We start from the raw sequence: 15,807 nt of genomic DNA, 5'->3' as shown, positions 1-15,807 counted from the left end.
CCGCAGCCGCTCGTGTCTTTATCATCATCTCGTCGCTCTTCTGAAGGAGGGAGGCATCTGGTGACTCCTCCCCACAAAGGACTAGGGGGGACCTGGCTGTCCCCACAGGCAGCTGAAGATCCCTCTGGCTCGGCGGCTCCCCGGCTGCCAGCAGGTCCGTGTGTCCGTCCGAGGACAGACGGCCGCGGGCGGCATGTCGTGATGGGGACCTGGACCCTGAGCTGGGGTCACAGCGTCTGGGGGAGCTGGCATCCCAGGAGACTTCACGGGGGTCCCCAGGGGCCATCAGAGTGGTGGCTGGAGGGACCATTTGCATTTCCTTGTACATAGTATAGAAGAATTTATTTAATGATGGGAGGTGGGTCCGGCGCGGGTGGCTGGTGCCCGTCCCCAGGCCCGCAGAGCACGAGGAGGGATGGGACACCGGGGACCGCAGCCTTCGGTGACACAGACCAGGAGAACGGTGCCTCTTCCAGATGCATTTTTCTCTGAGCTGCTCCGTGTTGAGCAACGGCGGCAGAACAACTAACTCTCTGTTCGGTTTGTGCTTTTTGAGTTGGAAACCGTCCGGTTCGGGCTTTTTCCCCAGCATCTTCCCACAGCGCTGTCATTCCGGCTGAGATAAACCATGCGCAAAGTCCTGTTGTGCCCGTGCTTGCCTGTCACCTACCCTGGCGCAACGTGAGGCCGTTTCCTCTGCTCCTGGCGCTTGTTCCTGGGGAGCAGAGCCCGACCCCCCTGGCTCCAAGCTCCTTTCAGGCAGGTCAGAGATCAGAAGGTCTCCCCTCAGCTCCTGTTCTCCAGCTGAACCCCCCAGGTCCCTCAGCCGCTCCATCACACTTGTGCTCCAGCCCCTCACCAGCTCCGTTCCCTTCTCTCCACTCGCTCCAGCACCTCAAGGCCTTTCTTGGCGTGAGGGGCCCAGAACTGCCCCAGGGTTGGCGGTTTGGCCTCCCCAGGTCCCAGCACAGGGACGGTCACTGCCCTGGGCCTGCTGGCCACACCAGTGCTGGTTCCAGCCAGGATGCTGGTGGCCTCTTGGCCACCTGGGACAGCTGTTCTGTCTCCTGCTGCCATGAGCTCTAGTTGGGGATGGTGTGGAAACAACCTCTCATGCTGGTGGGTTGCAGAGGGTCTATGTTTGGGCTGGGCTTTGCAGAGCAGAGACCCCTAAACCATGCAGCCGAGCAGGGACCACCAGCTCACAACCTTCTGCGTGGACCATGCAAAGCATTATCACCTGCCCCATGTCATGCTCAGCCGTGCCAGCCCGTGGTCCTGAGCACCCTGCAGTCAGAATGCATCCTAAGGCATCTGTGAGGTTGCCCAGCACGTTGGACACACGGCTCTTGGGTTTTGAGTGGGACTTACAACAGCTCAAGGAAGCAGAAACCTCTCCTAGATGCCTCCAGGCTGTGCTCAGGCAATGGGGAAGCTGTCCCGTGCCTTCCTCAATGCTAGGACATCCGAGACCACCCCGGGCAGGAGGGCAAGGAGCTGTCCCTCCGCACCGTCCCCAGGTCACCCCTCACACAGCCCTTGCTCCACCCTGCATTTGGCACCCACGGGTCCTCCATGGTTGGAACTGGGTTCTCCTGGGGAGAGGTGAGGTTCACCTGGACATGGGCTCCACCGTGCCTGCTCCCCGGGAGGAGGGACCCTGCACTGCCCACCGTCCCCACCACAGCCTGGTCCCTAGATCATCCCCGCCAGGTAGGGCGGGAGGAACAGCCCCACGGTGCCCAGCAGGCAGACGATGATGAACATCCAGAGGAAGATGCGGTCGATCACCATGGCCACGTACTTCCAGTCCTCCTTCACCTGCCGAGCAGAGAGGGGCTGTGAGCCTGGACACAGGATGTGGCCCCATCGTTTGGGAGGACCCTCTGGGGTTAGGAGACCACCCAGGGCTCCCCAGCATGAGGAGATACCTTGGTAGAGCCCTGGAGAAGCAGGGCTAGGGATGGACCTCTCTGGGAAGGCTGCTTGGGGCACAGCAAATCCCACCCGGGGATTTCTGAAACCACTTGGGTAGAAATAGGGGTGCAGCCCCTGAACCAGGTCCCAGCAGAGCAGGATGGGCCATCTCTGCTCTCCAGGGACAACAGAGGGACCTCCAATATTCCCACAGCTGGAGGAACCTTCAACTGACCCCATGGACCAGGCATCTCATTGATCTTCTCCCCAGCATTGGGTCCTCAGCAGCCAAGGAACCGATCAGGGGTCTCAGCACAGACCCCCCAGGGAGGTCCAAGTGGCGGGAGGCAGCACCCAGGGTGAGGACCCCCCCCCCCTTACCCCCCCAGCCCTGGGGGTGCCCACTCACCGAGAAGTCAGCGTCCTCAGCTCGCAGGTGGTCCGCGATGTACTGAACCCCTTCCAGGGCCTTCAGGATGCTGGGGGACAGCACCAGCCCCTTCTCCGCACCCACCGCCTCCTCTTCCTCCACCTTGGGGGGCGCCCGGGGGGCTGAGCCCCCCGCCACCTTCCCGGCTTGGCGTCTGCAGCCATAGCGGCACTGGGTGTTCTGGCTGTGGGACCCCGCCTGGGACATGCGGCTGGGGTATGTCTTCTCCTCTTCCTCCTCCTCCTCCTCTTCTTCTTCCTCCTCTTCCTCCTCCCATTTATCATCCACATCTGTCTCCAGCCAGCACCGGGAGGTGCTGAGCCTGGTCCCCGAGAGGTCGTACTGCCCCGCGGTCCCCTCGGGGGGCGGCAGCGCCAGGGGCCGCTTCATGAAGAGCCAGCGAGGGATGAAGTTGAGAAAGAAGCTACGGACCCAGTGGGGCATCGTGTGGGTGCTGGGGGAGCGGTGGTGGACGTTGAGGACGAACACGGTGATGATGATGGAGAGCGTGACGAAGATCATGGTGAACAGGAGGTACTCGCCAATGAGAGGGATGACCAGCGAGGTGGAGGGGATGATCTCCGTGATGAGCAGCAGGAAGACGGTGAGGGACAGCAGGACAGAGATGCAGAGGGTGATCTTCTCCCCACAGTCGGAGGGCAGGTAGAAGACCAGCACGGTCAGGCAGGAGATGAGCAGGCAGGGTATGATGAGGTTGATGGTGTAGAAGAGCGGGAGGCGACGGATGACGAAGCAGAAAGTGATGTCGGGGTAGATCTCGGTGCAGCAGTCATACTTCTTGGAGTTATAGGTGCCAATGGCATTTATGATGGCCCACTCGCCGCTCTCCCAGTAATCCTTGAGGTCCACGTGGTGGTCCATGTTCTCCAGGTCGATCTTGGCCTTGTCGTATGTCCAGGAGCCGAACTTCATCTTGCAGTTCTGCTGGTCGAAGGGGAAGAAGGTGACGTCAATGCTGCACGAGCTCTTGTAGATGGCAGGCGGCACCCACTTCACCTTGCCGTTGGAGAAGAGGTGGGCCTTCGTCATGTGGGTCACGGCGAACTCCCCGTCGGCACTGCAGGGATGGAGAGGTGTGAAGGTCGGAGGAGGATGAAGGGATGGGATGGGATGAGATGGGATGGGATGGGATGGGGTGGGGTGGGGTGGGGTGGGATGGGATGGGATGGAGTAGCATGCCGTAGGGGCGCCCCATCTTGGCAGCATCACTCACTTGTTGTAGAGCACGATGTCAGGGATCCAGATCATCTCAGAGGGCACCCGGATGGAGGTGACGTTGTCAAATTCCGCGGGGTCCCAGCGCAACTTGTAGTCGCTCCACTCCTGGAGGGAGACATGGAGGGGAAGGCACCAAGTCACCTTGTGTCTGATGGGGCAGAGCTGCCCGATGCCTCCTCCTCTGGCAGCATCCCCCAGAGGAACAGCAACATGGAGATGCCACCAAGGGGACTTGGTCCTAAAGGCTGTCCCCTCCTTGACACGGGACAAGGCTCCTACCTGCTTCAGCCAGACATTCGTGGTCATCATCTGGTTCTTCTCATCCTGCGGTGGGAAAGAGGGAGAGGTGAGGGGAGATGAGGAGAGTGCTTGTCCCATCACTGCATCTTCCCCCAAATCACTGCTTTCACTTTCTGCACTCCGCATCTGGGGTTCAGCTCCTGGAAGCAACTGCTACAAGTCCAAGGAGAGACTATATTTCTCTGAGAAATCTTCTCACTAGATGGCAGCAAGAAATAGCAAATTGCAGCGTAAGGCTCTGAGCTGCTCTGATGGACAGACAAATGTACAGTCCCGTGGAAGAGGTGGGTGGAAGGAGGGACAGATGGATGGGTAGGCAGGTTGATAGGTGAATAGATGGTTAGATAGATGGACAGGTAGATAGGTGGATACATAGGTAGACAGATGGACAGGTAGATGGGTGGATGGATGGTTGTGCATGGGAGGAATGAGGGATGGATGGACAGAAAAGCCCAGATGTGCCCCAGGGCAGGTAGATAGTGGGTAAGGACATGGCAGGGATGAAGAACCACGTTTTTCCTCGATGTTCTCCTGCATCAAGGGAGGGTTTGGGATGGAGAGGAGGGATGCAGACCCTGCTGCTCGTTGGGGCTCTGAGGGAGGCAGGGTGGGTGGTTCGTCACCCGGTGGAGATGGCCAAGAGGTTGCTGGTGCCCAAACCCAACCTCCCACCAGGGACCCCAGCCCCTAGTCTCGCAGACCAGTAGGACCAACTGGGAAAAGTCAGATGCCACAAGGGCTACTCACCACATCGATCAGCTGCGCGATGGAGAGCCCGAATCTCACAATGACCACGTCGGACGTGTTGGGCACCGGCCGCGACCAGCGGTTGTAGCCAGTGAAGAGATGCTTGAAGAGACGCTCCTCGGCATGGCTGCCCAGGTGGTCCTGCAGGCTGGAGACTGTGGGGAGATGGGGATGGACCCCACTGAATTGGGGTGCCCAAGCCATGCTGAACCCCACCCTGGGATGGGGAGAGGGGAATTTCCCTCCTCAAAGCTGCCCCGGGGGGTGGAGAGAGGTGCAAGTTCAACCTTGCAGCATCAACTGAGAAAATCCCCCTCTTGGGTGGCTGAGGTCCCTCTCCACGTCCCCTCCAGCTGCTCTTACTGGTGCTAACTGGTTTGGCTTTGCAAGGTGAGGGGTGACCCAGTCCTTGGGGTGGCTGCAGCCCACCCAGAGTCCCCCCTTGGGGCTGGGAAGGAACACAACGCTTTTGCTCTGCCTGTAAGTTGTTGATGTCGGTGTTGGATGCCGTCAGCTTGCGGCGCATTGCTCGGCCGTCCTCGCTCGCTGCAGAGCCCCATAAATTTCCACCAGCAAGTCCGAGGACACTGAAGGAGGAAGGGATGGAGCTGGGGAGGGCTTTGCACAGCGAGGCGTGACCAAAGGGACGTTGAATGGGTGGCTCTGCCCTGCAGAAGGATGGGTGCATGGCCCCACGGCATACCCAGCAAGGCTTGTTGAACTTTGGCCAGGGATGATGTGCTGAGCAGCATTGAAGGTTTCAGAGGTTTTGGGGAGGGCTGGTCCCAAGTGGAGGGACAAACAAGATGCTCAGCTCCTTGGTGATCTTGCGTTGGCAGGGAGTGGGAGTAAAATCCATGGTTTTCCCATTCCTACACCATTTTAGCTTGCACAGGCTGGATGTGGGGTCCCAGAGCCACATCCCCTGGGGGTGACCCAGAGCAGACTGTCCCCCCCAGGTGTCTAGGTGGTGTCGAGCTGCCCTGCAAAGACACGAACCCCATCCTAGCAGGGCGTGTGGTGTAGGACTGGGGGTTCTGGGAGACTGCGTGGGGGTAAACTGGGAGAGAACTGGTTTTCCATGCACACGTGCCCCTCAGCTTCCCCTCCCCTCTCCTCTCCCCATATTTTTTCCCCGTGGGTGACACCCAAGGAAAGGAAATTTGGGTACCCCATGGAAAGCCAGAGCTGTCCTTACCTGCCTGAAAGGTGACAAAGCACCACGTGATGAAGGGGACAATGCCATGGGACAGGCGCCACATCCTCCCAGTACCAGTGTCCCCCATGGATCCCCACCAGGAGGGATCAGGGGGAGCAATGGTGGTGGTGGTGGTGTGGGAGGAGGCTCAGCGAGGAAAGTCACCACAGGGGACCTGTGACAGGGTGTCCTGTGCGTCCCCACCGTCAGCGAGTGCTGCAGGAGCCATGGGTGGAGCTGGACGTGGGCTGGGAGAACCTCAGGAGGGACATAGCCAGTCCAGCATGGGTGTGTGGTCCGAGATCCTCCGCCAAGTCACCTGCCCCACATTTCATCCCTGGAAAGACAGCAGAGAGTGGCACTGTCACCGTGGTGCCACCTCAACACTGTGGTCCCCTCAAAGCCAGCATCTGGAGCTCATCTGAGCTGCCACCATGACACGGTCAAGGGAAATTGTCCCCAAAGCATCTTGTCCCTGTTTCTTGTCCCCAGGTGATCTAATAGCAGAGATGGAGCCCAGTGCTGCAAACCTTACTGGGGTGACCAGAAAATAACTGGTTTCAACCATCCTTCTGCCCTCCCTGACTCCAAGCTGCTTCATGTGCCATGGGTGAGGGAGGGAGGAACATCTCAGCTGCTCCAAGAGCTGAGACCGAGCCCCAAATCGGGTCCTGGGGCTAGTTTCTCCAGGAACACTCACTTCTGAGAAGAGGGATCACCCTTTAACCGTCCACCCTCTCCATCCATCCATCCATCCATCCATCCATCCATCCATCCATCCATCCACCTATCCATCCACCCATCCATCCACCCATCCATCCATCCATCCATCCATCCATCCATCCATCCATCCATCCATCCATCCATTCGCCTATCCATCCATCCATCCACCCACCCATCTGTGCATCCATGCATCTGTACATTCATTAATCCATCCTTCCATGCATCTATCCATGGATGTGTTTGGTTCCCCTCCCAGTATGGCCAGTCTTTGCAAGGGGACGAATCTCTGGCTCTGCCCAGGTCCCAAAATCTTCTCCTCTTTACAAGGCGACTCCTGCACACCTGACTGTGCCCCCAGGACCCACCTCCCCTCTCCAGGAGGCAACTCCTTCCATCCCCAAGAGAAGGAGGTTCCCAGGCCAGCTCTGATGTTGCTAAACAGGAAACTCCTTTGGCTTAAATTCCTCCCTGAGCCGGTAAACCCACAAAATCCTCCTGAACCCATCATCATCTTCTGTGCAGTTTTCAACTGATTAATGCATGGATGGTGGAGCGGGGTGGGAAACGGGGGGAGAAGCACCGGGCACTGGAGAGGAAACTATGGACACTCCTGGCTGAGATATCTCAATACACCGGTCCTGCCCTGTACCTGCAGCCCTGCCTTGACTCCCCACATCCAAACCGTTTTCCTGTGCCCCACAGCACCAGGTTTGCCGCGTTGCCGACCCCCGGGAGGCACGTCCATGCCTGCAGAAATGCTGCTGGCCGGTACCTGCCGACCACTTCGCTGAGGGATGCAGGAACCTGCCCCGCCAGGATGCGAAAGGCTGGACCGGAGGATGCTCGCGACTGCGGCGAGCCCGACAAAGCTCTCGACGTGCAGTCAGGGAGCCAGCGACAATAAATATTTATTGGATTTTAAAGGTGGACAGTGAGGGGGATAATTTTGTTTGTTTTTTGGTGAGAACTTCAGGCACAGCTGGAAAACTTCGGCTGCCTCCCCGTCACTCCCTGCCCGTCCTCAGCGCTCGGCAAACAGCTTTAATCACGGGTGTTTGCAGGGAAAAAGAGCTGCTCCCCTTCCCACTCAGCCTGGACCACACGAACCCCCTTACCTGCTGTGGGAAGAGAGAGGAGGGGTCCCCGAATTCCCGTTCCCTCCGCGATGCCGGGTTGGGCTGCTGTGCCACGCAGGGCTCCGGCGGGGACTGAGCTCCGGTGACGATGTCTCGGCTCTTACTCGAAGTGGTGGCGGTGACGACAGGGACAGGGGGAGGAGGGAAGAGTCATGGCCAGGCAGGGAAGGGGGCGGATGAGGGGGAGGAAGGCTGCAGGGACACCAGCTCCCCTGGCCCTCCTCATCACCCCCATGCGCTGGCAGAGCATCCCCAGGGTGGGAAAGGGCTGGATGAGACGGGGATTTCTCAGTCGCTCCCAAGGCGCCGCTCAGACGGGGGATCGGGAAGGGGGTACTGGGCTTTGGTGTGAGCGTGGGGAGGGAGAGGGAGGGAGAACAGGAGAAAAAGTGCTGAGAGTGCAGGAGCTGGAGCACAGAACGGGGTGTTGCAGGGGGGATCGTAGGGCACTGCATGGGGCATCGCAGTGTGTTGCATGAGGTTTTGCAAGGGCATTGCATGGGGGGTTGCAGGGTGTTGCATGGGGCATTGCACAGGTTATTGCACGGGTATTGCATGGGGTTTGCACGGGGCATTGATGGGAGTATTGCATGGGGCATTGCATGGGGTTTTGCATGGGGCATTGCAGGGGCTATTGCATGGGAGCGTTGCATGGGGTTTTGCATGGGGTATTGCACAGATTATTGCAAAGGACACTGCAGGAGGTATTGCACAGATTATTGCATGGGGCATTGCATGGGGTTTGCATTGGGCATTGCACAAATTATTGCGTGGGGCATTGCATGGGGTTTGCATGGGGCATTGCACAGGGCATTGCATGGGGTATCGCACAAATTATTGCATGGTGGCATTGCATGGGGTTTTGCATGGGCATTGCATGGGGTATTGCACAAATTATTGCACAGGGCATTGCAGGGAGTATTGCATGGGGCAATGCAAGGAGCGTTGCATGAGGTTTTGCATGGGGTATTGCACAGATTATTGCACAGGACACTGCAGTGTATTGCACAGGGTAATGTGTGGGGCATTGCATGGGGCATTGGTTGGACTCAATGATCTTGAGGGTCTCTTCCAACCTAAATGATTCCATGATTCTGTGATTGTGTGGGGCATTGCTCAGGGTATCATATAGGGCACTGCAGGGGCATTGCAAAGGTCCAGGCTCTTGCAGGGTTGGGGGATGCAGGGGGCTGCTTGGCCCCATCCCTACCAGAGCAGGGTTTCCCCATGTGCCCCACACCCCCAGGTTTGGTTCCAACCCACCCGTGGGCAGAGCAGCTTGGGTGGGCAGTGACATCCCCTGCTCCACGTTCGCCCCGTCAAACACTGCCAGGGGGACGGTGGCAAAACTGGGGAAGCAAAGCCATGGCAACATCCAGCATCAATCCTGTTCCCATCTCAGGTGTCCCCATCCGAGGGGACAGGGATGGGGTGGGGACAGGGCTACTTTGGGCAGCAGAGGTGGTTCTCCGACCATGAAAGGATGGGAAACCCAGAGCTCCGCGCTGCTTCCCGACCTGCCGGGTGAAGACCCAGAGCAGCCTCTCTCCTTCCTTCCTGCAAGGAAATTTAATGCGCGACCTTCCTGCAAACGAAGCCCAGGGCTGCAATTTCCAGCCCCGGGGGACCTGCCCAACAATTTGCTTCCTTTCCCCCGGGAGATTAATGACAAGGCAGATCTGGTCACAGAGGGCACTGGAATTTGCTGCTCTCCCAGCTCCGCCGCCGGTCCCCCATCCTACTGGCATCCATGGGGCTGTTCCCACCATCCTTGGGATGCTGGGTACCACAAATCCATGGGGAGGACCACGGAGATGACATCCCACCATCTCACCACGGCAGCTGATGACAAAGCCAGGCAGAGATCGGGTTGTCCCCTCTCCAGGAACATGTCATCGATGCGAACATCATGCTGAGGTGATCCAGATGTCCCGTTGATGTCACGATTGCATCAGACCACTCCAGTTTTTAATCATCCGTGTCATGGGTGTATCAAACCACCGTGGCAAACCTCCCTTGTCCCAGGAGAAAAGCCCCGTCCTTGTGTCATGGTTCTCAGCCCATGGCCGCATCCCAAGGCTGCTTGTGGAGGGTGTTGGGTGTGGGATGGATCCCCAGAACTGGGTGATGAGGAGCGGGGAAGATGGAGCGATGGATGCCGGAGGGATGGGGAGCAGCTGGATATCGCACGGGCTGCTCCAGGAGATTGATCCGGGCCCACCAAAGGAGGGGAATTAGGGAGAAGGATGTGTCAGGTAAGACCACAGCAAATTAATCAGGAAAAAAGGACAAGCAACATTGATTTTTCTGGGGAGGGAATAAAAAAGGGAGTTGGCTGCTGGGATGGTGGGTTGAAGGCTGGGGGGTGGTGGGAACATTGTGGATGCTGGGGGGTCTGTCCCCTTCGCTGGGCTCCGGATGAGGTGACAGTTTCGGAGGTGGAGGGGCAGTGTATGAACAACCTCATCCCTCCTCCTCTTCCCTCCGAGCGCAGAGGACGGGGAGGAAACAGAGATAAGGCTGATGCGGCGGAGCGCAATGCATCTTTATTCCGCTGCCCGGGGCTGCTCCTGCCTCCCACCCCGCTCGGGGGGCACTGGGGGGCCGGGGCGCCCTGGGATGGCCCTGGCTCTTCTCTCCAACCTCATGGCTTACCAACAAGAAGGGATTTGTTTGCTTCCAGCTGTTTTGCCACTGCCCAAACCTCAGTGGGTTGAGAGTAGCGGAGGTGCCAGCTTCAGTTGAGTACTGAGCGGTTCATCCCCATCCCCATCCCCATCCCCTCCACCCTGCCCAGCCAGAGGCGCCACATCGCAGAGCTCAGGGGCAAAGAGGAGCGAGGGGAGCAGAGGGGCTGGGACGGAGACCCCAGAGAGGGTTTGCCCAGGGAGGGGGCTGGGGACACGTGGTGGCAGTGGGCTCTGCTGTGTGACATGTGCGATGGTGTCGTGTGTGTGACAGCGTTGCATGCGTGATGGCATTGTGTGTGTGATGGCATTGTGTGAGTGATGGCATTGTGTGAGTGATGGCATTGTGTGTGTGATGGCATCGTGTGAGTGATGGCATTGTGTGTATGATGGCATTGTGTGTGTGATGGCATTGCATGTGTGATGGCATCGTGTGTGTGATGGCATCGTGTGAGTGATGGCATCGTGTGAGTGATGGCATCGTGTGTGTGATGGCATTGCATGTGTGATGGCATTGCGTGTGTGATGGCATTGTGTGCGTGATGGCATTGTGTGCGTGATGGCATTGCATGTGTGATGGCATCGTGTGTGTGATGGCATCGTGTGAGTGATGGCATTGTGTGTATGATGGCATTGTGTGTGTGATGGCATTGCATGTGTGATGGCATCGTGTGTGTGATGGCATCGTGTGAGTGATGGCATCGTGTGTGTGATGGCATTGCATGTGTGATGGCATTGCGTGTGTGATGGCATTGTGTGCGTGATGGCATTGTGTGCGTGATGGCATTGCATGTGTGATGGCATTGTGTGCGTGATGGCATTGCATGTGTGATGGCATTGTGTGCGTGATGGCATTGTGTGCGTGATGGCATTGCATGTGTGATGGCATTATGTGTGTGATGGCATCATGTGAGTGATGGCATCGTGTGTGTGATGGCATCGTGTGTGTGATGGCATTGTGTGAGTGATGGCATTGCGTGTGTGATGGCATTGCCTGAGTGATGGCATTGCGTGTGTGATGGCATTGTGTGCGTGATGGCATTGTGTGCGTGATGGCATTGTGTGTGTGACAGCATTGCATGTGTGATGGCATTGTGTGCGTGACAGCATTGCATGTGCAATGACACTGTGTGTGTGACATCACGTGTGACAGCATCACGTGTGCAATGGCACTGTACGTGTGACAACGTTGGATGTGTGACGACATTGTGTGTGTGACATCACGTGTGCCAGCATCACGCGTGCGACGGCATCACAGGTATGATGGCATTGTGTGTGTGATGGCATCATCACATGTGCAAAGGCATCGTGTGTGACAACATCATGTGTGACAGCATTGTGTGTGCAATGGTGTCCCATGTGCAATGGCATCACCTGTGTGACAACATCACACGTGACAGCATTGTGTGTGCAATGGTGTCCCGTGTGCAATGGCATCACCCATGTGACATCATGTGTGACAGCATTGTGTGTGCGATGGTGTCCCATGTGCAATGGCATCACCCATGTGACAACATCATGCGTGCAATGGCATCGCACGACGGCGTCATATGTGCAACGGCATCTGCATGCGATGGCATCACCTTTTATAACATCACGTGTGATGGCATCACACGCATGATGGCATCACGTGTGTGATGGCATCACATGTGCAACGGCACCACGTGTGCAATGGCATTACACACGTGATGGCGCCACATATACAATGGCATTACATGCGATGGCCCCACACGTGCGATGGCATCCGATCGCAGGTAGCACCTCCTGTCCCCTCCCGGCGCTGCCACTTCCAGCCCAACCGTTTCACAAACCCCCATGCAGAGCCTTGGCTCCCAGGACCAGGACGAGGAGCCCAGACACCCCAAAAGCCAGGGAGATGAGGCGGGTTGGGGTCCTACCAGCAAGCAAGGCCATGCGTGGGGTGACACGGGGCCCGTCCCGCTGTCCTACGGCTCGGTGACAGCGGTGACGTGGGTGGCCGAGCTCCGCAGGCGCTGGCTCAGCTCGGCGTGCAGCTGGTGGGCCGTGGCCTCGAGGCTGTGGGCCAGCTGGCTGGTGAGACGGAGCATGTGGGCCACCACCCGGACATCCTTCCGCAGCCTGGGGAGGGGGACAAAGGGGCTCAGTGTCCCCTGTGTCCCCAGCAGCATCGCCGCAGGGGGTGTAGAAGGTGATGCTGCAGTTCTGGGCGTCCCAGTGGGATGTCCCCAACCAACTCCTCCATCCTGCTCCATCATCACATTGCGGCTCAGCTGTGCTGGGTCACTGGTTTGGGAGTGACAACTCCCCCTTCCTCACATCCTACCCCCCACCCTGCCCTCGAGGACCCCTTGCTGTCCCTGCTGCGGTGGCTTTAGGGCAGGGACATGCACGTGGATGAGCACCCAAACCCCACACGTCACCCAAGAGCCACCACAAAGGCTGTGGGGCTCTTGGGGACACCCAGACCCTTTAAGGTGTCCCCAGCCTGGGGCTGCTTTCCCCCATGGAGTTTGGGGCATCAGCTCCACAGAGCATCTCCCCATGTCCATCCCCCCGTGCGGCACTCACTTCTCCCTCTTCTCCGCCACCTGTGGGTGATCAGTCTCGGCCACGTGAGCCTCCAGCTCCTTGCGGACGTTCTCCAGGCTCTCCCGAAATTCCAGGTTGGCCCCCCGGATGGCGGGAAGCGCCTCGGTGATGACGTCCTGGTAACGGGTCTGGTTGTCCTCCAGCGTGGCCGCCGTCTCCAGGTCCCTCAGGCTGGCCCTGGTGTCCTGCAAGAGGTCCTTGAGATGATCCAGCTCATGGCGGGAGATGGAGGGGGGCGGCCCAGGGGGGCTGCAAGGGCTGGGGGTGCGGAAGGTGATGCCGCAGTGCTGGGGGTCCCGGAGGGGGTCCCCATCCTGGGCCAGGCGGTACCCCAGCTCCTCCGGCTCGGTGTTGGGTGTCACGTCCTCTTCTGGTCCCCCCTGGGTGGTGACGGGGGGGACAAGGGCGCAGAGCCCCACCAGCAGGCACCAGTTTGGGCCCCCCATGCTGTCCTGCAGGAGCAAAGAGAAACGGGGGGGGGTCAAGGCTGCGGCTAAGACCCCCCCCAAGAACCTTTGGGGTCCCCCCCAGTTCACACCAGCAAAATCCGCTAAACACCCTTATTTTTCCATGCATCTGCCCCTCTGGCTGCTGGGATTTGGGGGTGCCGTACTGCACCATCCGCGCACCATGAAGGACCCCAATGGGGTGAGGGGGGACCCTTTCTGCAACCCCCCTCACAAAGCACAACACATGGAGCATAGCGATGGGGAAACTGAGGCACCAAGGAGTTAAGCTGAAGGCTGGAACGGCTGGGGTGGGACTGATCCTGCCGGGGGGTACCTTGTTCCCCCAAGCCCCCCCTGGTGAGCCGGGGCAAAGCAGGAGGCCGCGGTGGGGGGGTGCAGACGGTGGGGGGGTGCAGACAATGCGGCTCTTTCAAAACCGCCGCCGCAAAGTCTTGGCGCCGGGACCGGGTGCCAGAGGCGGCGGCCGCGGGGGTTTGGGGTTCGACGGGGTCCCCACCAGCACCCCGCACCCCCTAACCCCCTCTGTAGAGAGGAGGGGGCTCCCATGGGCATCCCGAATCCCCGCAGCATCCTGGGGTGCAATGAGCTCCTCAGGTCTCAGCCCCCCACCTGGCAGGAGTCGGAGGGGGGTCAGTTCGGAACAAAGGGCCCCCCGAAAATGGGGAGTGCGGGGCAGCGGGGAGCAGAGCCGGCGGCGGCCCAGCCCTGCCATGAGTTGGCCGGGTCTCAGAGGCGTCGCCGTGCTGGCATTTCGCTGGCACCGCGGCTGCACCGGAATAGCAACAGCCCAGCAAAATTCTTCCTTCCCCCCCCCCTACCTCCCAAAAAAATGCTCCCACCTTTTTTTCCGTCGGGGGAATGTGGGCTCGGTGCGGCGGCGGCTGGAAGGCGGGGGGGCTGCGGCCCCGGCTTTGGGGTGAGCGGAGGGGGCTGAGCCGGAGCTGCCCCCGCGGCGATGGGAGGAGGAAAAGCCCGGGAGTTGGCGGGAGCCAGGGAGGGGGGGGTCATCCACCCCCCGGGCGGGGGTTGTGGGGGTCCCGGGGACAGCGGGACGTTGGGGACAAGGGATGGGGGACACCGAGCCCCGCTGCTGATAAATGCGTAGCTTGTCCGGGCTTGAGCCTCCCCTAAAATAATTCTGCCCCTCCCCGTTAGCAAAGAACAGGCCCCCCCAGCTCTGCTGCGCTGTGCAGAGCTGCACTTGCCCCTCCCAGCTCCCCCCTCCTCCAGCGTCCCACCGCTTGTGGGGCAGGTGGGGAAACTGAGGCACGGGGCTGCGATTGCGAAACTGCTGCCGATCCCCCCGATATCCCCCCCGCTCCGCTCACCGCTCGGCGACGCGGCCGCCACGCCACGGCAATGCCGGCGGGTCCCCACGCACACGCCACGGACACGGGTGTGGCACTATGTCAGCGCTGGTTTGGGGGGCACGGGGGGTCGTGTGTGCCCCCCGGAGCCGCCTCTTTGGGAGGTTTCAGGGCTGCTGAAATGGCCAGGCAGCGTTCACGCGTGTGCACGTATGTGCTTGGCATGCAGGCGTGTGCTGAGCGCCTGCAGACGCGCTCAGTGCCCACGCGGATGCCTGGTGGTGCACACTCGTGCTCAGCAGTGCACGCGTGTGCACGCACATGCTTGGCAGAGCACACGCAGCCTCAGTGCACACACACGTGTTTTGCATATGCACACATGTGTGCATATGTGTGTGCACGCATGTGCATATGTGTGTGCGCATGTGTGTGAATACATGCCTGTATGTGTTCATGCCTGCCCGCGTGTGTTCATGCATGTGTATATGCATGTGTGTATGTGTGCATACATGCCTGTATGTACGCATGCTTGCCTGTGTGTGTGCATGCGTGTATGTGTACATGCATGTCTGTATGTGTGCATGCATGCCTGTAGCTGTACATGCATGTCTGCATGCTTGCACACATACATTTTTCTCTGTCCATTTGCACGTAGATGTGTGCCAGCACATGGGTGTGAACACGTGTGTATGTATGTGTGCATGTGTTCCTGCATGTATGCATGCACATGCATGTGCATGTGAACACGTCTGCATACAGGTGTGTACCTGTGTGTGTACACGTGTGTGCACACCTGCAGCACATATGGCCGCTCTGGCCTGTGTCCCCCCCGCTCCTTCCCACCTTCAGCCCCATTAGGATTTGGGTGCAGGCACGTTGGGTCAGTGGGTGCTGCTGCACCTTGGGGTGCTGCGGGACCTGAAGGGGAGTCCCGGACTCCTCGTTAACGGGAAAAAAACAAGCGATTACGGGCAAAACCCCGGAAAGCAGAGACAGGGAACGGGTGGAGTGGCGGCCACCCACAGCCATGGGCACGGAAGTCCCCAAAGCCCCCCGGGACCGGGAAGGTGCTCATGGAACAA

General features: G+C 59.2%; 1 protein-coding gene across 1 annotated transcript; it reads right to left on the bottom strand.

Annotated features, from left to right (window-relative positions):
• Positions 1-1,695: 1,695 nt before the first annotated feature.
• CHRNA2 (cholinergic receptor nicotinic alpha 2 subunit) lies at positions 1,696-4,741 on the bottom strand (the record flags this gene model as incomplete). Its single annotated transcript, XM_080341902.1, has 5 exons — positions 4,679-4,741; positions 3,866-3,910; positions 3,582-3,691; positions 2,327-3,425; positions 1,696-1,821 (listed from the first exon to the last, which is right to left on the bottom strand). Exons 2-5 carry the CDS (start codon positions 3,893-3,895, stop codon positions 1,696-1,698), a joined length of 1,365 nt encoding a protein of 454 aa, XP_080198028.1. The 5' UTR covers positions 3,896-3,910; positions 4,679-4,741.
• Between the last annotated feature and the right edge of the window lie 11,066 nt (positions 4,742-15,807).

Source organism: Nesoenas mayeri (assembly GCF_963082525.1).
Source record: "Nesoenas mayeri genome assembly, chromosome: 3".
Lineage (NCBI taxonomy): Eukaryota > Metazoa > Chordata > Aves > Columbiformes > Columbidae > Nesoenas > Nesoenas mayeri.
Note: the sequence above shows the minus strand (reverse complement) of the source record. Positions and strands in the feature narration are given on the sequence as shown.